Raw genomic sequence first — 24,982 nt, forward strand, 5'->3', positions numbered from 1 at the left:
GTATAGTGGGCAGTATAGTGGGCAGTATAGTGGGCTGTATAGTGGGCAGACTGATACCAGTGGGTTTGCAGTGGGCAGTATAGTGGGCTGTATAGTGGGCAGTATAGTGGGCAGTATAGTGGGCAGTATAGTGGGCAGTATAGTGGGCTGTATAGTGGGCAGTATAGTAGGCTGTATAGTGGGCTGTATAGTGGGCAGACTGATGCCAGTGGCTTTGCAGTGGGCAGTATAGTGGGCAGTATAGTGGGCTGTATAGTGGGCAGTATAGTGGGCAGTATAGTGGGCTGTATAGTGGGCAGTATAGTGGGCTGTATAGTGGGCAGTATAGTGGGCAGTATAGTGGGCTGTATAGTGGGCTGTATAGTGGGCAGTATAGTGGGCAGTATAGTGGGCAGTATAGTGGGCTGTATAGTGGGCAGTATAGTGGGCAGTATAGTGGGCAGTATAGTGGGCAGTATAGTGGGCTGTATAGTGGGCTGTATAGTGGGCAGACTGATGCCAGTGGGTTTGCGGTGGGCTGTATAGTGGGCTGTATAGTGGGCTGTATAGTGGGCTGTATAGTGGGCAGTATAGTGGGCAGTATAGTGGGCAGTATAGTGGGCTGTATAGTGGGCAGTATAGTGGGCTGTATAGTGGGCAGTATAGTGGGCAGTATAGTGGGCAGTATAGTGGGCAGTATAGTGGGCTGACTGATGCCAGTGGTTTGCGGTGGGCTGTATAGTGGGCTGTATAGTGAGCAGTATAGTGGGCTGTATAGTGGGCTGTATAGTGGGCAGTATAGTGGGCAGTATAGTGGGCAGTATAGTGGGCTGTATAGTGGGCAGTATAGTGGGCAGTGTGATGCAACAGACATGTCTGTCTACTAAACCTCCAGGGAATCTGGTGTAAATGTCAGACTAAGGCACGAGGGAGGGAGGGGGTGAGGAGGGGTGTTTTGCTTGATATATATATCCTAGAAACTGAGGGAGAGTGATACCCCTGTCCAGCTGCTTTTGGGGATTGGTCAGTGAGCTGGCACAAGCCCCGCCTCTTCGCTGATGAGCCAAAGAAAAAAAATACAAAAAAATCTGAACATCCTCCAGACGTTCTTCACTGCTGTGCACTTGACCCTCCCGGCACTTTAAACCCCCAGTCCTGGATTCATTTATTTATTCTCTCTATTCAACTAGTCCATGTGCGATCACTAATACATGTGTTTATGTGATCTACCGACAGCATTGAAGAGTTGAAACAAGAAAAAAAAGAGAACAGTTTAGTATGAATTGTCCATACTCCACAGCTGTGCAGTATTGCCCTGAGCTCCCCTTTCATCGGTAAGTAGCTAGCTAACAACTGGTGTGCTGTGAGTGGTGTGTTATAATAGCATTTAGCCACGTTACTGTCAAAAGACCCGGACCACTTGAACTTCACATAACGGACATAGTAATTCTCCATTGTAAGCATGAAACACTGGGCTATCCACATGGGAGTATTAATCTAAGGCAACCATCTATTGGGTGGCAGGGTAGCTTAGTGGTTAGAGCGTTGGGCCAGTAACCAAAAGGCTGCTAGATGGAATCCCTGAGCTGACAAGGTAAACATCTGTTGTTCTGCCCCTGAAGAAGGCAGTTAACCTGCTGTTCCTAGAGCGTCATTGAAAATAAGAATTTGTTCTTAACTGACTTGCTTAGTTAAATAAAAGGTTCAACTAAATCACTTGGCGTTGTGGCACTTTTGACATTATGGATGTACGGTTTCCCCTCTCTAGTGACTGGCTCAGTGTTCACATGAAACATGGTGCTATCCACAAGAGAGTAATAATCTATGGAAACACTCTGTTTTGGCATCAGTGCTCTTCACCATCGTAGGAGGTGAAGGAGAAAGAAAGTAGACGTCTCAGACAGACTCTCAGTTGCTGGGTCAGAGACAGTTGGTTTGGTTGACTCGACCAGGGATAGGAGGTCTGTTGCTGGGTCAGAGATGGTTGGATTGTCGAACCAGACCAGGGATAGGGAGGCTGTTGCTGGGTCAGGGATGGTTCTCCGACTAGGGTGTCTGGAGGCGCAAACAGACGTTGAAACAGTTGTGTCTGGACTTTCAGCTGCCAGCCCGGTCTGGTCTGATATTTATAGGTGTGGCGTACGAATGGCAACAATGTCACGACAGATTACAAGAGCAGAGCGCAAGGCAGATTCTAGAGTGAAGGCAGAGTCTAGGGTGGAGGCAGAGTCTAGACTGAAGGCAGAGTCTAGACTGAAGGCAGAGTCTAGACTGAAGGCAGAGTCTAGACTGAAGGCAGAGTCTAGAGTGAAGGCAGAGTCTAGGGTGGAGGCAGAGTCTAGACTGAAGGTAGAGTCTAGACTGAAGGCAGAGTCTAGACTGAAGGCAGAGTCTAGAGTGAAGGCAGAGTCTAGGGTGGAGGCAGAGTCTAGACTGAAGGTAGAGTCTAGACTGAAGGTAGAGTCTAGACTGAAGGCAGAGTCTAGACTGAAGGCAGAGTCTAGACTGAAGGCAGAGTCTAGAGTGAAGGCAGAGTCTAGGGTGGAGGCAGAGTCTAGGGTGGAGGCAGAGTCTAGAGTGAAGGCAGAGTCTAGAGTGAAGGCTGAGTCTAGAGTGAAGGCTGAGTCTAGAGTGAAGGTTGAGTCTAGAGTGAAGGCAGAATATAGAGTGCTGTAGAGGGGTCTCGGATGGTTGAGGGGCAGGACTTTGGTGAACTGGTGGGGGATTCCTGGATGGTTGGTGGCCTGGCGGTCGGGAGCTTGGGCTGGTGATCGAGAGGTCGCTGGTTCGGGTTCCTGATTTGACTTGGTGGGAGATCTGTCGATGTGCCCTTGGGCAGGGTGCTTGACCCTTGTTGCTCCCGTGGGTCTCTCTGGATGGGGAGCGTCTGCTAGATGACTGAATGTAATGTGCATGTTGAGGGGCTTCACTGCAGTTAGATTGTATGTTTAAAAAGGTGACAGCTTTGACAGCTAAAAGTCTACGGAGAGTCATGCAGTATTCAAATCCTCTCCTCCAACTGGAATGTTGCTTTTCCAAGAAGCCTGTTCTGAGTGTTGATAACAAAAGAAAAGGTCAATCAAATAACCGACACGTTTCACACTTAATTGAACTTAAAATGTTGGATATAATGTATAATAATTCAAAGTAACATCTGGTATTATTTAAACAGTGTTATGTTCTATTTAAATGTGGTTCAAGTGTTACCCGTAGACAGACAGGTGAGATGTAAGGGGAGCAGTATGGTAAGCTGTTGGTTTAAACTCACAGCCTGACCTTTAACCTTAAACCTTTTGAGACAGTTTACAAACACAGCCGCTACCTTGTGTGTATTGAGAAGCATTACTATAGCTGTATGAGGGCTTTGGCTGGAGAAAACAGAAAACTCACTCTGATTGAGTCACCAGATTCTGACTGATAAACAAACAATAACCTGGAAAGGTGAATGGATAAAAAAAGCTTTCTCTAAATGTCAATGCACATGAAATCCTGCTACGCCCTCAGATGAAACATCAAACATTCAAAGCATCAATACAGGAATAATATTGACTCCTACTACACCAGTTCTGACGTTCGTCGGATGTGGCAGGGCTTGACAACTATTACAGACACAAAGGGAGACCCAGCCGCGAGCTGCCCGGTGACGCGAACCGACCAGACGAGCTAAATGCCTTTTATGCTCGCTTCGAGGCAAGGAATACTGAAAAATGCATGAGAGTGCAAGCTGTTCCTGATGACTGTGTAATCACGCTCTCCGTAGCCGATGTGAGAAAGACCTTTAAACAGGTCAACATTCACAAAGCCGCGGGGCTAGATGGATTACCTGGACTTGTACTCAAAGCACGGATCAACAGGGAAGTGTCTTCACTAATATTTTCATTCTCTCCCTGACCGAGTCTGTAATACCTACATGTTTCAAGCAGACCACCATAGTCTCTGTACCCCAGAAAGCGAAGGCAACCTTCCTAAATGATTACCGCACCGAAGCACTCACGTCGGTGAGCACTCACGTAGCATTTCGCTACACTCGCATTAACATTTGCTAACCATGTGTATGTGACAAATAAAATTTGATTTGATTTGATTTGGTAGCCATGAAGTGCTTTGAAAGACCGGTCATGGCTCACACCAAGAGCATCCCCCCAGATACCCTGAACCCACTCCAATTGGCACACTACCCCAACAGGTCCACAGATGACGCAATCTCAATCACACGCCACACTGCCATTTCCCACATGGACAAAAGGAACACCTATGTGAGAATGCTGTTCATTGACGACAGCTCAACGTTCAACACCATAGTGCCCACAAAGCTCATCACTAAGCTAAGGACCCTGGGACTAAACACCTCCCTCTGCAACTGGATCCTGGACTTCCTGACAGGCCGCCCCCAGGTGATAAGAGTAGGCAACAACACGTCTGCCACGCTGATCCTCAACACTGGGGCCCCTCAGGGGTGTGTGCTTTGTCCCCTCCTGTATTCCCTGTTCACCCACGACTGCGTGGCCAAGCACGACTCCAACACCTTCATTAAGTTTGCTGTCGACACAACAGTGTCTGATATCCGACAAGAAAGAAAAAGCCTATAAGGAGGAGGTCAGAGTCCTGGCAGTGTGGTGCCAGGAAAACAACCTCTCCCTCAATGTGAGCAAGACAAAGGAGCTGATCGTGGACTACAGGAAAAAGAGGGCCGAACAGGCCCCAATCGGCGGGGCTGTAGTGAAGCGGGTTGAGAGTTTCAAGTTCCTTGTTGTCCACATCACCAACAAACTTTCATGGTCCAAACATACCAAGACAGTTGTGAAGAGGGCACAACAAAACCTAATCCCCCTCAGGAGACTGAAAAGATTTGGCATGGGTCCCCAGATACTCAAAAAGTTCTACTGCTGCACCATCGAGAGCATCCTAACCGGTTGCATCGCCGCCTGGTATGGCAACTGCTCGGCATCTGACCTTATGCTCTACAGAGGGTAGTGCGTACGGCCCAATACATCACTGGGGCCAAGTTTCCTGCCATCCAGGATCTCTATACCAGGCGGTGTCAGTGGAAGGCCCAAGAAATTGTCAAAGACTCCAGTCACCGAAGTCATAGACTGTTCTCTCTGCTACCGCACGGCAAGCGGTACCGGAGCGCCAAGTATAGGTCCAAAGGGCTTCTTACCAGCTTCTACCCCCAAGCCATAAGACTGCTGGACCATTTACGTTGACCCTTTGTTTTTACACTGCTGCTACTTGCTGTTTGTTATTGAGTCACTTTACCCCTACATGTACAAATGACCTCGACTAACCTGTACCCTCCACATTGACTCTGTACCGGTACCCCCTGTATATAGCCTCCACACTGACTCTGTACCGGTACCTCCTGTATATAGCCTCCACATTGACTCGGTTCCGGTACCTCCTGTATATAGCCTCCACATTGACTCGGTTCCGGTACCTCCTGTATATAGCCTCCACATTGACTCGGTTCCGGTACCTCCTGTATATAGCCTCCACATTGACTCGGTTCCGGTACCTCCTGTATATAGCCTCCACATTGACTCGGTACCGGTACCTCCTGTATATAGCCTCCACATTGACTCGGTACTGGTACCTCCTGTATATAGCCTCCACATTGACTCGGTACCGGTACCTCCTGTATATAGCCTCCACATTGACTCGGTACCGGTACCTCCTGTATATAGCCTCCACATTGACTCGGTACCGGTACCTCCTGTATATAGCCTCCACATTGACTCTGTACCGGTACCCCCTGTATATAGCCTCCACATTGACTCTGTACCGGTACCTCCTGTATATAGCCTCCACATTGACTCTGTACCGGTACCCCCTGTATATAGACTCCACATTGACTCTGAACCGGTACCCCTGTATATAGCCTCCACATTGACTCTGAACCGGTACCCCCTGTATATAGCCTCCACATTGACTCTGTACCGTAACACCCTGTATATAGCCTCCACATTGACTCGGTACCGTAACACCCTGTATATAGCCTCCACATTGACTCGGTACCGGTACCTCCTGTATATAGCCTCCACATTGACGCTGTACCGGTACACCCTGTATATAGCCTCCACATTGACTCTGTACCGGTACCCCCTGTATATAGCCTCCACATTGACTCGGTACCGGTACCTCCTGTATATAGCCTCCACATTGACTCGGTACCGGTACCCCCTGTATATAGCCTCCACATTGACTCGGTACCGGTACCTCCTGTATATAGCCTCCACATTGACTCGGTACCGGTACCCCCAGTATATAGCCTCCACATTGACTCTGTACCAGTACCCCCAGTGTATAGCCTCCACATTGACTCGGTACCGGTACCTCCTGTATATAGCCTCCACATTGACTCTGTACCAGTACCCCCAGTATATAGCCTCCACATTGACTCGGTACCGGTACCTCCTGTATATAGCCTCCACATTGACTCGGTACCGTAACACCCTGTATATAGCCTCCACATTGACTCGGTACCGGTACCCCCTGTATATAGCCTCCACATTGACTCTGTACCGTAACACCCTGTATATAGCCTCCACATTGACTCGGTACCGTAACACCCTGTATATAGCCTCCACATTGACTCTGAACCGGTACCCCCTGTATATAGCCTCCACATTGACTCTGAACCGGTACCCCCTGTATATAGCCTCCACATTGACTCTGTACCGGTACACCCTGTATATAGCCTCCACATTGACTCTGTACCGGTACCCCCTGTATATAGCCTCCACATTGACTCGGTACCGGTACCTCCTGTATATAGCCTCCACATTGACTCGGTACCGGTACCCCCTGTATATAGCCTCCACATTGACTCGGTACCGGTACCTCCTGTATATAGCCTCCACATTGACTCGGTACCGGTACCCCCAGTATATAGCCTCCACATTGACTCTGTACCAGTACCCCCAGTATATAGCCTCCACATTGACTCGGTACCGGTACCTCCTGTATATAGCCTCCACATTGACTCTGTACCAGTACCCCCAGTATATAGCCTCCACATTGACTCGGTACCGGTACCTCCTGTATATAGCCTCCACATTGACTCTGTACCAGTACCCCCAGTATATAGCCTCCACATTGACTCGGTACCGGTACCTCCTGTATATAGCCTCCACATTGACTCTGTACCAGTACCCCCAGTATATAGCCTCCACATTGACTCGGTACCGTAACACCCTGTATATAGCCTCCACATTGACTCGGTACCGTAATACCCTGTATATAGCCTCCACATTGACTCTGTACCGGTACCCCCTGTATATAGCCTCCACATTGACTCTGTACCGTAACACCCTGTATATAGCCTCCACATTGACTCTGTACCGGTAACACCTGTATTTAGCCCTCCAAATTGACTCGGTACCGTACCCCCTGTATATAGCCTCCACATTGACTCTGTACCGTAACACCCTGTATATAGCCTCCACATTGACTCTGTACCGGTAACACTCCTGTATATAGCCTCCACATTGACTCGGTACCGGTACCTCCTGTATATAGCCTCGTTATTGTTATGTCATTTTATTTTGTTACTTTTTATTTTATTTTATTTTCTACTTGAATTTATTTGGTAAATATTTTCTTAACTCCATTCCTTGAACTGCATTGTTGGTTAAGGGCTTGTAAGAAATACCTGTTGTATTCGGTGCGTGTGAAAAATTAAATGTGATTTGATTTGAACAACCACAATACATTTGTTTGTGAAAGTTGGAAAACTATATCATTACGAAACACTGTTCTAATATCGAGTTGCATCCCCTCCTCCTCCTCCTCCTCCTCCTCTCAGAACAGCTTCAGTTCGTCGGGTCACGGACCCTACAAGGTGTCGACTCCAATGCTTCCCACAGTTGTGTCAAGTTGGCTTTGGATCCTCTGGGTGGTGGAACATTCTTGATACACACAAGAAACTATTGCGTTGAGAAAAGAAGACAAAACCAGTTAGTCTAGGTCGTGGGAAGAGCAGGTGTTCCTAATGTTCTGTCCTCTCAGCGTATTTTATTATAACACATGTGAGGAAACCTTCTTCTCATCAAGGTAGTACGTTTTGGACTGAGATGCTCATTTACACAGTTTACATTTTACCATTCCACTTCCTGGTTTGAGACCCAAAATGGCCACAGTAAAAACATGCATCGGAGAGCAGGAGACCTCTTCCAGCAGTCTATTGTTGAGCAGCCGTGTCCCTCTTCCAGCCTGGTTGACGGATGAGAGAGAGAGGAGGAGGGGGGAGATGACTGATGAGAGGGAGAGGGGGAGGAGGAGTGGATGAGGGATGAAAGGGAGGAGGGAGAGGAGGGCTGACAGACGAGAGGGTGAAGAGCTTGAGGTCTTTAAAGGTGTGATTAATGATGACACAGGAGAAGACCCCAGATCGGCTGGTCTGTTTGTTTTGATTGCATATTCATCGGTGGATGTGGCCGACCTAGTACGAGACAATAGTTCCAGCTCTGTTTAGTGGTGACCTCTGAACTCTGGCCTAGTACCCAGTCTTCAGTCTGGGCTGCTGAGGGGCCGTGAGGGGGCCCGGAGGCTGGAGGGGCCCCAGCCTGTCTGTCTGCCTGTCTGTCTTTAGGTGGGGGGCTGGAGGGGACCAGCCTGTCTATCTGTCTGTAGGTGCATGCTGAACAGCCTTCCCCTCAGGGCAGAAAGAATAAATAACTCTCTAAGTAACAAGACATCAGTCACGGGGATAAACTCCTTTCTAAACCCCCAACAACAGGCTAGCTAACCGCAGACCCAACTCTATCTGGCCCAGCCTGTCTATCTGTCTACACAGGGCCCAGCCTGTCTATCTGTCTACACAGGGACCAAGCCTGTCTATCTGTCCACACAGGGCCCAGCCTGTCTATCTGTCTACACAGGGCCCATTCTGTCTATCTGTCTACACAAGGCCCAGCCTGTCTATCTGTCTACACAGGGCCCAGCCTCTCTATCTGTCTACACAGGGCCCAGCCTCTCTATCTGTCTACACAGGGCCCAGCCTCTCTATCTGTCTACACAGGGCCCAGTCTGTCTATCTGTCTACACAGGGCCCAGCATCTGGGTCCTGGTCTAAAGTAGTGCACTACCCCTATGGGCCCTGGTCTACAGTAGTGCACTACCCCTAGCGGCCCTGGTCTAAAGTAGTGCACTACCCCTATGGGCCCTGGTCTAAAGTAGTGCACTACCCCTATGGACCCTGTTCTAAAGTAGTGCACTACCCCTATGGGCCCTTGTCTAAAGTAGTGCACTACCCCTATGGGCCCTGGTCTATAGTAGTGCACTACCCTGGTCTATAGTAGTGCACTACCCCTATGAGCCCTGGTCTAAAGTAGTGCACTACCCCTATGGGCCCTGGTCTAAAGTAGTGCACTACCCTATGGGCCCTGGTCTAAAGTAGTGCACTACCCCTATGGGCCATGGTCTAAAGTAGTGCACTACCCCTATGGGCCCTGGTCTAATGTAGTGCACTACATCTATGGGCCCTGGTCTAAAGTAGTGCACTACCCCTATGGACCCTGTTCTAAAGTAGTGCACTACCCCTATGGGCCCTGGTCTAAAGTAGTGCACTACACCTATGGGCCCTGGTCTAGAGTAGTGCACTACACCTATGGACCCTGTTCTAAAGTAGTGCACTACCCCTATGGGCCCTGGTCTAAAGTAGTGCACTACACCTATGGGCCCTGGTCTAAAGTAGTGCACTACCCCTATGGACCCTGTTCTAAAGTAGTGCACTACCCCTATGGGCCCTGGTCTAAAGTAGTGCACTACACCTATGGGCCCTGGTCTAGAGTAGTGCACTACACCTATGGGCCCTGGTCTAAAGTAGTGCGCGACAAACAGTCGAATTAGGTTGCTCTTTGGGACGACGCACTCACCATAAACCTGCTGTTATTTGTCCGTGTAGCAGTCTTTACATGGCTCGCGTTTAGAAATGTCTGGGATGCCTATTGACATGAGTAGGTTGGACTGGGAGCATGATGTTAGCTGCTCCTGAAGGGTTGCGTGTCTGGCAGCCTACTACCACTGGCTGCTGGTTAAGGTTATTTAGGTTGCTGGTTGGTTGGTTCCCACTTCTATGTCTAAATCCTAATTTGCACCTTATATAGTTCATCATTTCTTTTACCAGCCCTGTGACCTACGTCCATGTTCTTCAATAAACCTCCATCCCGTTCAACATTCCAGACTGTCTGCTGATTTCTCCAGTCTCAGAGACTTATATCCTGAACAGTCTCTACATCCGTGTTCTCCAGTCTCAGAGACGTATATCATGAACAGTCTCTACATCTCTGTTCTCCAGTCTCAGAGACTTATATCATGAACAGTCTCTACATCCGTGTTTTCCAGTCTCAGAGACTTATATACTGAACAGTCTCTACAGCCGTGTTCTCCAGTCTCAGAGACTTATATCCTTAACAGTCTCCAGTCTCAGAGACTTATAGCATTAACAGTCTCTACATCCATGTTCTCCAGTCTCAGAGACGTATATCCTGAACAGTCTCTACATCCGTGTTCCCAGTCTCAGAGACTTATATCCTGAACAGTCTCTACATCCGTGTTCTCCAGTCTCAGAGACTTATATCCAGAACAGTCTCTACATCCGTGTTCTCCAGTCTCAAAGGCCTTTTACTGCAGTGAGCTAAATCAGGGTCACACAGAGTGTTTCTTGGTAGTCTTAAACAAATCTACTTTTGAAACCAAAAACACCTCACACACACACATGGTTATGGACTTTAAAAGAGAGGACACCTGCACCATGTTAGATATAGAGTTGAAATGTATATAAACGAGTTTGCATCCTAATATTTTATATACAGTACCAGTCAACAGTTTGGACACCTACTCATTCAAGGGCTTTTCTTTATTTTTACTATTTTCTACATTGTGGAATAACAGTGAAGACATAAAAACAATGACATTACGGAATCATGTAGTAACCAAAATGTGTTTAATAAATCAAAATATATTTTATTTGAGATTCTTCATAGTAGCCACCCTTTGCCTTGATGACAGCTTTGTACACTCTTGGTATTCTCTCTAGCCTACATCAACAGCCTCTATAGATCACCATGTAGCCTACATCAACAGTCTCTATAGATCACCATGTAGCCTACATCAACAGCCTCTATAGATCATCATGTAGCCTATATCAACAGTCTCTATAGATCACCATGTAGCCTATATCAACAGTCTCTATAGATCACCATGTAGCCTCCATCAACAGCCTCTATAGATCACCATGTAGCCTATATCAACAGTCTCTATAGATCACCATGTAGCCTATATCAACAGTCTCTATATATCACCATGTAGCCTACATCAACAGTCTCTATAGATCACCATGTAGCCTATATCAACAGTCTCTATAGATCACCGTGTAGCCTCCATCAACAGTCTCTATATATCACCATGTAGCCTCCATCAACAGTCTCTATAGATCACCATGTAGCCTCCATCAACAGTCTCGATAGATCATCATGTAGCCTATATCAACAGTCTCTATAGATCACCATGTAGCCTATATCAACAGTCTCTATAGATCACCATGTAGCCTATATCAACAGCCTCTATAGATCACCATGTAGCCTATATCAACAGTCTCTATAGATCACCATGTAGCCTCCATCAACAGTCTCTATAGATCATCATGTAGCCTATATCAACAGTCTCTATAGATCACCATGTAGCCTATATCAACAGTCTCTATAGATCACCATGTAGCCTCCATCAACAGCCTCTATAGATCACCATGTAGCCTATATCAACAGTCTCTATAGATCACCATGTAGCCTATATCAACAGTCTCTATAGATCATCATGTAGCCTATACCAACAGTCTCTATAGATCACCATGTATCCTATATCAACAGTCTCTATAGATCACCATGTACCCTATATCAACAGTCTCTATAGATCATCATGTAGCCTATATCAACAGTCTCTATAGATCACCATGTAGCCTATATCAACAGTCTCTATAGATCACCATGTAGCCTATATCAACAGTCTCTATAGATCACCATGTAGCCTATATCAACAGTCTCTATAAATCACCATGTAGCCTATATGAACAGTCTCTATAGATCACCATGTAGCCTATATCAACAGTCTCTATAGATCACCATAGCCTACATCAACAGTCTCTATAAATCACCATGTAGCCTATATCAACAGTCTCTATAGATCACCATGTAGCCTCCATCAACAGTCTCTATAGATCACCATGTAGCCTATATCAACAGTCTCTATAGATCACCATGTAGCCTATATCAACAGTCTCTATAAATCACCATGTAGCCTATATCAACAGTCTCTATAGATCACCATGTAGCCTATATCAACAGTCTCTATAGATCACCATGTAGCCTACATCAACAGTCTCTATAAATCACCATGTAGCCTATATCAACAGTCTCTATAGATCACCATGTACCCTCCATCAACAGTCTCTATAGATCACCATGTAGCCTATATCAACAGTCTCTATAGATCACCATGTAGCCTATATCAACAGTCTCAATAGATCACCATGTAGCCTATATCAACAGTCTCTATAGATCACCATGTAGCCTCCATCAACAGTCTCTATATATCACCATGTAGCCTCCATCAACAGTCTCTATAGATCACCATGTAGCCTCCATCAACAGTCTCTATAGATCATCATGTAGCCTATATCAACAGTCTCTATAGATCATCATGTAGCCTATATCAACAGTCTCTATAGATCATCATGTAGCCTATATCAACAGTCTCTATAGATCATCATGTAGCCTATATCAACAGTCTCTATAGATCACCATGTAGCCTATATCAACAGTCTCTATAGATCACCATGTAGCCTATATCAACAGTCTCTATAGATCACCATCTCTATAGATATATCAACAGTCTCTATAGATCACCATGTAGCCTATATCAACAGTCTCTATAGATCATCATGTAGCCTACATCAACAGTCTCTATAGATCACCATGTAGCCTCCATCAACAGTCTCTATATATCACCATGTAGCCTATATCAACAGTCTCTATAGATCACCATGTAGCCTACATCAACAGTCTCTATAAATCACCATGTAGCCTATATCAACAGTCTCTATAGATCACCATGTAGCCTCCATCAACAGTCTCTATAGATCACCATGTAGCCTATATCAACAGTCTCTATAGATCACCATGTAGCCTATATCAACAGTCTCTATAAATCACCATGTAGCCTATATGAACAGTCTCTATAGATCACCATGTAGCCTATATCAACAGTCTCTATAGATCACCATGTAGCCTACATCAACAGTCTCTATAAATCACCATGTAGCCTATATCAACAGTCTCTATAGATCACCATGTAGCCTCCATCAACAGTCTCTATAGATCACCATGTAGCCTATATCAACAGTCTCTATAGATCACCATGTAGCCTATATCAACAGTCTCTATAAATCACCATGTAGCCTATATCAACAGTCTCTATAGATCACCATGTAGCCTATATCAACAGTCTCTATAGATCACCATGTAGCCTACATCAACAGTCTCTATAAATCACCATGTAGCCTATATCAACAGTCTCTATAGATCACCATGTACCCTCCATCAACAGTCTCTATAGATCACCATGTAGCCTCCATCAACAGCCTCTATAGATCACCATGTAGCCTATATCAACAGTCTCTATAGATCACCATGTAGCCTATATCAACAGTCTCTATAGATCACCATGTAGCCTACATCAACAGTCTCTATAGATCACCATGTAGCCTATATCAACAGTCTCTATAGATCACCATGTAGCCTCCATCAACAGTCTCTATATATCACCATGTAGCCTCCATCAACAGTCTCTATAGATCACCATGTAGCCTCCATCAACAGTCTCTATAGATCATCATGTAGCCTATATCAACAGTCTCTATAGATCATAGATCACCATGTAGCCTATATCAACAGTCTCTATAGATCACCATGTAGCCTATATCAACAGTATCCTCTCAACAGATCACCATAGATCAACAGTCTCTATAGATCATCATGTAGCCTATATCAACAGTCTCTATAGATCATCATGTAGCCTATATCAACAGTCTCTATAGATCATCATGTAGCCTATATCAACAGTCTCTATAGATCACCATGTAGCCTATATCAACAGTCTCTATAGATCACCATGTAGCCTATATCAACAGTCTCTATAGATCACCATGTAGCCTATATCAACAGTCTCTATAGATCACCATGTAGCCTATATCAACAGTCTCTATAGATCACCATGTAGCCTATATCAACAGTCTCATCAACAGTCTCTATAGATCACCATGTAGCCTCCATCAACAGTCTCTATAGATCACCATGTAGCCTATATCAACAGTCTCTATAGATCACCATGTAGCCTCCATCAACAGTCTCTATATAGATCATGTAGCCTATATCAACAGTCTCTATAGATCACCATGTAGCCTACATCAACAGTCTCTATAAATCACCATGTAGCCTATATCAACAGTCTCTATAAATCACCATGTAGCCTATATCAACAGTCTCTATAGATCACCATGTAGCCTATATCAACAGTCTCTATAGATCACCATGTAGCCTATATCAACAGTCTCTATAGATCACCATCATCAACAGTCTCTATAGATCACCATGTAGCCTATATCAACAGTCTCTATAGATCACCATGTAGCCTCCATCAACAGTCTCTATAGATCACCATGTAGCCTCCATCAACAGTCTCTATAGATCACCATGTAGCCTATATCAACAGTCTCTATAGATCACCATGTAGCCTATATCAACAGTCTCTATAGATCACCATGTAGCCTATATCAACAGTCTCTATAGATCACCATGTAGCCTCCATCAACAGTCTCTATATATCACCATAGCCTATATCAACAGTCTCTATAGATCACCATGTAGCCTACATCAACAGTCTCTATAGATCACCATGTAGCCTATATCAACAGTCTCTATAGATCACCATGTAGCTCCATCAACAGTCTCTATAGATCACCATGTAGCCTATATCAACAGTCTCTATAGATCACCATGTAGCCTCCATCAACAGTCTCTATAGATCACCATCTATATCAACAGTCTCTATAGATCACCATGTAGCCTATATCAACAGTCTCTATAGATCACCACAGCCTATATCAACAGTCTCTATAGATCACCATGTAGCCTCCATCAACAGTCTCTATATATCACCATGTAGCCTATATCAACAGTCTCTATAGATCACCATGTAGCCTCCATCAACAGTCTCTATAGATCACCATGTAGCCTATATCAACAGTCTCTATAGATCACCATGTAGCCTATATCAACAGTCTCAATAGATCACCATGTAGCCTATATCAACAGTCTCTATAGATCACCATGTAGCCTCCATCAACAGTCTCTATATATCACCATGTAGCCTCCATCAACAGTCTCTATAGATCACCATGTAGCCTCCATCAACAGTCTCTATAGATCATCATGTAGCCTATATCAACAGTCTCTATAGATCACCATGTAGCCTATATCAACAGTCTCTATAGATCATCATGTAGCCTATATCAACAGTCTCTATAGATCACCATGTAGCCTCCATCAACAGTCTCTATAGATCACCATGTAGCCTATATCAACAGTCTCTATAGATCACCATGTAGCCTATATCAACAGTCTCTATAGATCACCATGTAGCCTCCATCAACAGTCTCTATAGATCATCATGTAGCCTACATCAACAGTCTCTATAGATCACCATGTAGCCTCCATCAACAGTCTCTATATATCACCATGTAGCCTATATCAACAGTCTCTATAGATCACCATGTAGCCTCCATCAACAGTCTCTATATATCACCATGTAGCCTCCATCAACAGTCTCTATAGATCACCATGTAGCCTCCATCAACAGTCTCTATAGATCATCATGTAGCCTATATCAACAGTCTCTATAGATCACCATGTAGCCTATATCAACAGTCTCTATAGATCACCATGTAGCCTATATCAACATCCTCTATAGATCACCATGTAGCCTATATCAACAGTCTCTATAGATCACCATGTAGCCTCCATCAACAGTCTCTATAGATCATCATGTAGCCTATATCAACAGTCTCTATAGATCACCATGTAGCCAATATCAACAGTCTCTATAGATCATCATGTAGCCTATACCAACAGTCTCTATAGATCACCATGTAGCCTATATCAACAGTCTCTATAGATCACCAGTCTATATCAACAGTCTCTATAGATCACCATGTAGCCTATATCAACAGTCTCTATAGATCACCATGTAGCCTATATCAACAGTCTCTATAGATCACCATGTAGCCTATATCAACAGTCTCTATAGATCACCATGTAGCCTATATCAACAGTCTCTATAAATCACCATGTAGCCTATATCAACAGTCTCTATAGATCACCATGTAGCCTATATCAACAGTCTCTATAGATCACCATGTAGCCTACATCAACAGTCTCTATAAATCACCATGTAGCCTATATCAACAGTCTCTATAGATCACCATGTAGCCTCCATCAACAGTCTCTATAGATCACCATGTAGCCTATATCAACAGTCTCTATAGATCACCATGTAGCCTATATCAACAGTCTCTATAGATCACCATGTAGCCTATATCAACATCTATAGATCACCAGTCTCTCTAGATCACCATGTAGCCTACATCAACAGTCTCTATAAATCACCATGTAGCCTATATCAACAGTCTCTATAGATCACCATGTAGCCTCCATCAACAGTCTCTATATATCACCATGTAGCCTCCATCAACAGTCTCTATAGATCACCATGTAGCCTCCATCAACAGTCTCGATAGATCATCATGTAGCCTATATCAACAGTCTCTATAGATCACCATGTAGCCTATATCAACAGTCTCTATAGATCACCATGTAGCCTATATCAACAGCCTCTATAGATCACCATGTAGCCTATATCAACAGTCTCTATAGATCACCATGTAGCCTCCATCAACAGTCTCTATAGATCATCATGTAGCCTATATCAACAGTCTCTATAGATCACCATGTAGCCTATATCAACAGTCTCTATAGATCACCATGTAGCCTCCATCAACAGCCTCTATAGATCACCATGTAGCCTCCATCAACAGTCTCTATAGATCACCATGTAGCCTCCATCAACAGTCTCTATAGATCACCATGTAGCCTCCATCAACAGCCTCTATAGATCATCATGTAGCCTATATCAACAGTCTCTATAGATCATCATGTAGCCCATATCAACAGTCTCTATAGATCATCATGTAGCCTATATCAACAGTCTCTATAGATCATCATGTAGCCTATATCAACAGTCTCTATAGATCATCATGTAGCCTATATCAACAGTCTCTATAGATCATCATGTAGCCTATATCAACAGTCTATATAGATCACCATGTAGCCTACATCAACAGTCTCTATAAATCACCATGTAGCCTATATCAACAGTCTCTATAGATCACCATGTCGCCTATATCAACAGTCTCTATAGATCACCATGTAGCCTCCATCAACAGTCTCTATAGATCACCATGTAGCCTATATCAACAGTCTCTATAGATCACCATGTAGCCTATATCAACAGTCTCTATAGATCACCATGTAGCCTATATCAACAGTCTCTATAGATCACTATGTAGCCTATATCAACAGTCTCTATAGATCACCATGTAGCCTACATCAACAGTCTCTATAGATCACCATGTAGCCTATATCAACAGTCTCTATAGATCACTATGTAGCCTATATCAACAGTCTCTATAGATCACTGTGTAGCCTCCATCAACAGTCTCTATAGATCACCGTGTAGCCTATATCAACAGTCTCTATAGATCACCATGTAGCCTATATCAACAGCCTTTATAGATCACCATGTAGCCTATATCAACAGTCTCTATAGATCACCATGTAGCCTATATCAACAGTCTCTATAGATCATCATGTAGCCTATACCAACAGTCTCTATAGATCACCATGTATCCTATATCAACAGTCTCTATAGATCACCATGTACCCTATATCAACAGTCTCTATAGATCACCATGTAGCCTATATCAACAGTCTCTATAGATCATCATGTAGCCTATATCAACAGTCTCTATAGATCACCATGTAGCCTATATCAACAGTCTCTATAGATCACCATGTAGCCTATATCAACAGTCTCTATAGATCACCATGTAGCCTATATCAACAGTCTCTATAGATCACCATGTAGCCTATATCAACAGTCTCTATAAATCACCATGTAGCCTATATGAACAGTCTCTATAGATCACCATGTAGCCTATATCAACAGTCTCTATAGATCACCATGTAGCCTACATCAACAGTCTCTATAAATCACCATGTAGATCACAGTCTCATATAGCCTAGCCTCCATCAACAGTCTCTATAGCCTATATCAACAGTCTCTATAGATCACCATGTAGCCTATATCAACAGTCTCTATAGATCACCATGTAGCCTATATCAACAGTCTCTATAGATCACCATGTAGCCTATATCAACAGTCTCTATAGATCACCATGTAGCCTATATCAACAGTCTCTATAGATCACCTAGCCTATCAACAGTCTCTATAGATCACCATGTAGCCTATATCAACAGTCTCTATAGATCACCATGTAGCCTATCAACAGTCTCTATAAATCACCATGTAGCAGTCTCTATAGATCACCATGTAGCCTATATCAACAGTCTCTATAGATCACCATGTAGCCTACATCAACAGTCTCTATAAATCACCATGTAGCCTATATCAACAGTCTCTATAGATCACCATGTAGCCTCCATCAACAGTCTCTATAGATCACCATGTAGCCTATATCAACAGTCTCTATAGATCACCATGTAGCCTATATCAACAGTCTCTATAAATCACCATGTAGCCTATATCAACAGTCTCTATAGATCACCATGTAGCCTATATCAACAGTCTCTATAGATCACCATGTAGCCTACATCAACAGTCTCTATAGATCACCATGTAGCCTATATCAACAGTCTCTATAGATCACCATGTAGCCTCCATCAACAGTCTCTATAGATCACCATGTAGCCTATATCAACAGTCTCTATAGATCACCATGTCCTATAGTCACTCAATAGATCACCATGTAGCCTATATCAACAGTCTCTATAGATCACCATGTAGCCTATATCAACAGTCTCTATAGATCACCATGTAGCCTCCATCAACAGTCTCATCACCATGTAGCCTCCATCAACAGTCTCTATAGATCACCATGTAGCCTCCATCAACAGTCTCTATAGATCACCATGTAGCCTATATCAACAGTCTCTATAGATCACCATGTAGCCTATATCAACAGTCTCTATAGATCACCATGTAGCCTATATCAACAGTCTCTATAGATCACCATGTAGCCTATATCAACAGTCTCTATAGATCACCATGTAGCCTATATCAACAGTCTCTATAGATCACCATGTAGCCTATATCAACAGTCTCTATAGATCACCATGTAGCCTATATCAACAGTCTCTATAGATCACCATGTAGCCTATATCAACAGTCTCTATAGATCACCATGTAGCCTCCATCAACAGTCTCTATAGATCACCATGTAGCCTATATCAACAGTCTCTATAGATCACCATGTAGCCTATATCAACAGTCTCTATAGATCACCATGTAGCCTCCATCAACAGTCTCTATAATCACCATGTAGCCTATATCAACAGTCTCTATAGATCACCATGTAGCCTATATCAACAGTCTCTATAGATCACCATGTAGCCTATATCAACAGTCTATAGATCTATAGATCAGTCTCCATAGAGCCTATATCAACAGTCTCTAGATCACCATGTAGATCAGTCTCTATAGATCACCATGTAGCCTATATCAACAGTCTCTATAGATCACCATGTAGCCTATATCAACAGTCTCTATAGATCACCATGTAGCCTATATCAACAGTCTCTATAGATCACCATGTAGCCTCCATCAACAGTCTCTATAGATCACCATGTAGCCTATATCAACAGTCTCTATAGATCACCATGTAGCCTCCATCAACAGTCTCTATAGATCACCATGTAGCCTATATCAACAGTCTCTATAGATCACCATGTAGCCTATATCAACAGTCTCTATAGATCACCATGTAGCCTATATCAACAGTCTCTATAGATCACCATGTAGCCTATATCAACAGTCTCTATAGATCACCATGTAGCCTCCATCAACAGTCTCTATAGATCACCATGTAGCCTCCATCAACAGTCTCTATAGATCACCATGTAGCCTATATCCATCAACAGTCTCTATAGATCACCATGTAGCCTATATCAACAGTCTCTATAGATCACCATGTAGCCTATATCAACAGTCTCTATAGATCACCATGTAGCCTATATCAACAGTCTCTATAGATCACCATGTAGCCTATATCAACAGTCTCTATAGATCACCATGTAGCCTATATGTAGCCTATATCAACAGTCTCTATATATCACCATGTAGCCTCCATCTATAGATCATCAGCCTACATCAACAGTCTCTATAGATCACCATGTAGCCTATATCAACAGTCTCTATAGATCACCATGTAGCCTATATCAACAGTCTCTATAGATCACCATGTAGCCTCCATCAACAGTCTCTATAGATCACCATGTAGCCTATATCAACAGTCTCTATAGATCATCATGTAGCCTATATCAACAGTCTCTATAGATCACCATGTAGCCTATATCAACAGTCTCTATAGATCATCATGTAGCCTATATCAACAGTCTCTATAGATCACCATGTAGCCTATATCAACAGTCTCTATAGATCACCATGTAGCCTATATCAACAGTCTCTATAGATCACCATGTAGCCTATATCAACAGTCTCTATAGATCACCATGTAGACTATATCAACAGTCTCTATAGATCACCATGTAGCCTCCATCAACAGTCTCTATAGATCACCATGTAGCCTATATCAACAGTCTCTATAGATCACCATGTAGCCTATATCAACAGTCTCTATAGATCACCATGTAGCCTATATCAACAGTCTCTATAGATCACCATGTAGCCTATATCAACAGTCTCTATAGATCACCATGTAGCCTATATCAACAGTCTCTATAGATCACCATGTAGCCTATATCAACAGTCTCTATAGATCACCATGTAGCCTATATCAACAGTCTCTATAGATCACCATGTAGCCTATATCAACAGTCTCTATAGATCACCATGTAGCCTCCATCAACAGTCTCTATAGATCATCATGTAGCCTATATCAACAGTCTCTATAGATCATCATGTAGCCTACATCAACAGTCTCTATAGATCACCATGTAGCCTCCATCAACAGTCTCTATAGATCACCATGTAGCCTATATCAACAGTCTCTATAGATCACCATGTAGCCTATATCAACAGTCTCTATAGATCACCATGTAGCCTCCATCAACAGTCTCTATAGATCACCATGTAGCCTATATCAACAGTCTCTATAGATCACCATGTAGCCTATATCAACAGTCTCTATAGATCACCATAGCCTCCATCAACAGCCTCTATAGCCTAGCCTATATCAACAGTCTCTATAGATCACCATGTAGCCTATATCAACAGTCTCTATAGATCATCATGTAGCCTATACCAACAGTCTCTATAGATCACCATGTATCCTATATCAACAGTCTCTATAGATCACCATGTACCCTATATCAACAGTCTCTATAGATCACCATGTAGCCTATATCAACAGTCTCTATAGATCATCATGTAGCCTATATCAACAGTCTCTATAGATCACCATGTAGCCTATATCAACAGTCTCTATAGATCACCATGTAGCCTATATCAACAGTCTCTATAGATCACCATGTAGCCTATATCAACAGTCTCTATAGATCACCATGTAGCCTATATCAACAGTCTCTATAGATCACCATGTAGCCTATATCAACAGTCTCTATAGATCACCATGTAGCCTACATCAACAGTCTCTATAAATCACCATGTAGCCTATATCAACAGTCTCTATAGATCACCATGTAGCCTCCATCAACAGTCTCTATAGATCACCATGTAGCCTATATCAACAGTCTCTATAGATCACCATGTAGCCTATATCAACAGTCTCTATAGATCACCATGTAGCCTATATCAACAGTCTCTATAGATCACCATGTAGCCTATATCAACAGTCTCTATAGATCACCATGTAGCCTACATCAACAGTCTCTCTATGTAGCCTACATCAACATCTATAAATCACCATGTAGCCTATATCAACAGTCTCTATAGATCACCATGTAGCCTCCATCAACAGTCTCTATAGATCACCATGTAGCCTATATCAACAGTCTCTATAGATCACCATGTAGCCTATATCAACAGTCTCTATAGATCACCATGTAGCCTATATCAACAGTCTCTATAGATCACCATGTAGCCTCCATCAACAGTCTCTATAGATCACCATGTAGCCTCCATCAACAGTCTCTATAGATCACCATGTAGCCTCCATCAACAGTCTCTATAGATCAGCCTATATCAACAGTCTCTATAGATCATCATGTAGCCTATATCAACAGTCTCTATAGATCACCATGTAGCCTCCATCAACAGTCTCTATAGATCACCATGTAGCCTATATCAACAGTCTCTATAGATCACCATGTAGCCTATCAACATCATCACAGTCAACAGTCTCTATAGATCACCATGTAGCCTATATCAACAGTCTCTATAGATCACCATGTAGCCTATCAACAGTCTCTATAGATCACCATGTAGCCTATATCAACAGTCTCTATAGATCACCATGTAGCCTATATCAACAGTCTCTATAAATCACCATGTAGCCTATATCAACAGTCTCTATAGATCACCATGTAGCCTCCATCAACAGTCTCTATAGATCACCATGTAGCCTATATCAACAGTCTCTATAGATCACCATGTAGCCTCCATCAACAGTCTCTATAGATCACCATGTAGCCTATATCAACAGTCTCTATAGATCACCATGTAGCCTATATCAACAGTCTCTATAGATCACCATGTAGCCTATATCAACAGTCTCTATAGATCACCATGTAGCCTATATCAACAGTCTCTATAGATCACCATGTAGCCTATATCAACAGTCTCTATAGATCACCATGTAGCCTCCATCAACAGTCTCTATAGATCACCATGTAGCCTATCAACAGTCTCTATAGATCACCATGTAGCCTATATCAACAGTCTCTATAGATCACCATGTAGCCTATATCAACAGTCTCTATAGATCACCATGTAGCCTATATCAACAGTCTCTATATCACCAATCAACAGTCTCTATAGATCACCATGTAGCCTATATCAACAGTCTCTATAGATCACCATGTAGCCTATATCAACAGTCTCTATAGATCACCATGTAGCCTCCATCAACAGTCTCTATAGATCACCATGTAGCCTACATCAACAGTCTCTATAGATCACATGTAGCCTATATCAACAGTCTCTATAGATCACCATGTAGCCTATATCAACAGTCTCTATAGATCACCGTGTAGCCTATATCAACAGTCTCTATAGATCACCATGTAGCCTATATCAACAGTCTCTATAGATCACCGTGTAGCCTACATCAACAGTCTCTATAGATCACCGTGTAGCCTACATCAACAGTCTCTATAGATCACCATGTAGCCTACATCAACAGCCTCTATAGATCACCATGTAGCCTCCATCAACAGTCTCTATAGATCACTGTGTAGCCTCAGTCTCTATCAATAGCCAGCATCAACGTCTCTATAGATCACCATGTAGTATCCTCCATCAACAGTCCCAACTCTATAGATCACCATGTAGCCTCCATCAACAGCCTCTATAGATCACCATGTAGCCTCCATCAACAGTCTCTATAGATCACCATATAGCCTACATCAACAGTCTCTATAGATCACCATGTAGCCTACATCAACAGTCTCTATAGATCACCATGTAGCCTATATCAACAGCCTCTATAGATCACCATGTAGCCTATATCAACAGTCTCTATAGATCACCATGTAGCCTATATCAACAGCCTCTATAGATCACCATGTAGCCTCCATCAACAGTCTCTATAGATCACCATGTAGCCTATATCAACAGTCTCTATAGATCACCATGTAGCCTATATCAACAGTCTCTATAGATCACCATGTAGCCTATATCAACAGTCTCTATAGATCACCATGTAGCCTCCATTAACAGTCTCTATAGATCCCCATGTAGCCTATATCAACAGTCTCTATAGATCACCATGTAGCCTATATCAACAGTCTCTATAGATCACCATGTAGCCTCCATCAACAGTCTCTATATATCATCATGTAGCCTCCATAAACAGTCTCTATAGATCACCATGTAGCCTACATCAACAGTCTCTATAGATCACCATGTAGCCTCCATCAACAGTCTCTATAGATCACCATGTAGCCTATATCAACAGTCTCTATAGATCACTGTGTAGCCTATATCAACAGTCTCTATAGATCACCATATAGCCTATATCAACAGCCTCTATAGATCACCATGTAGCCTCCATCAACAGTCTCTATAGATCACCATGTAGCCTATATCAACAGTCTCTATAGATCACCATGTAGCCTATATCAACAGTCTCTATAGATCACCATGTAGCCTATATCAACAGTCTCTATAGATCACCATGTAGCCTATATCAACAGTCTCTATAGATCACCATGTAGCCTATATCAACAGTCTCTATAGATCACCATGTAGCCTATATCAACAGTCTCTATAGATCACCATGTAGCCTATATCAACAGTCTCTATAGATCACCATGTAGCCTATATCAACAGCCTCTATAGATCACCATGTAGCCTCCATCAACAGTCTCTATAGATCACCATGTAGCCTATATCAACAGTCTCTATAGATCACCATGTAGCCTATATCAACAGTCTCTATAGATCACCATGTAGCCTA

General features: G+C 43.2%; 1 protein-coding gene across 1 annotated transcript in view; it reads left to right on the forward strand.

Annotated features, from left to right (window-relative positions):
• The first annotated feature begins 1,120 nt into the window (after positions 1 to 1,120).
• Positions 1,121 to 24,982, forward strand: part of LOC115127418 (tumor protein 63-like) — a 214,352-nt gene continuing 190,490 nt past the window's right edge. Inside the window, exon 1 of the mRNA XM_065009365.1 lies at positions 1,121 to 1,313. Within this exon, the coding sequence (XP_064865437.1) occupies positions 1,258 to 1,313 (56 nt within the window). The 5' untranslated portion in view covers positions 1,121 to 1,257. The remainder of the gene's footprint in view (positions 1,314 to 24,982) is intronic.

This window comes from Oncorhynchus nerka, linkage group LG24 (genome assembly GCF_034236695.1).
Source record: "Oncorhynchus nerka isolate Pitt River linkage group LG24, Oner_Uvic_2.0, whole genome shotgun sequence".
In the NCBI taxonomy this organism is placed as follows: Eukaryota; Metazoa; Chordata; class Actinopteri; order Salmoniformes; family Salmonidae; genus Oncorhynchus; species Oncorhynchus nerka.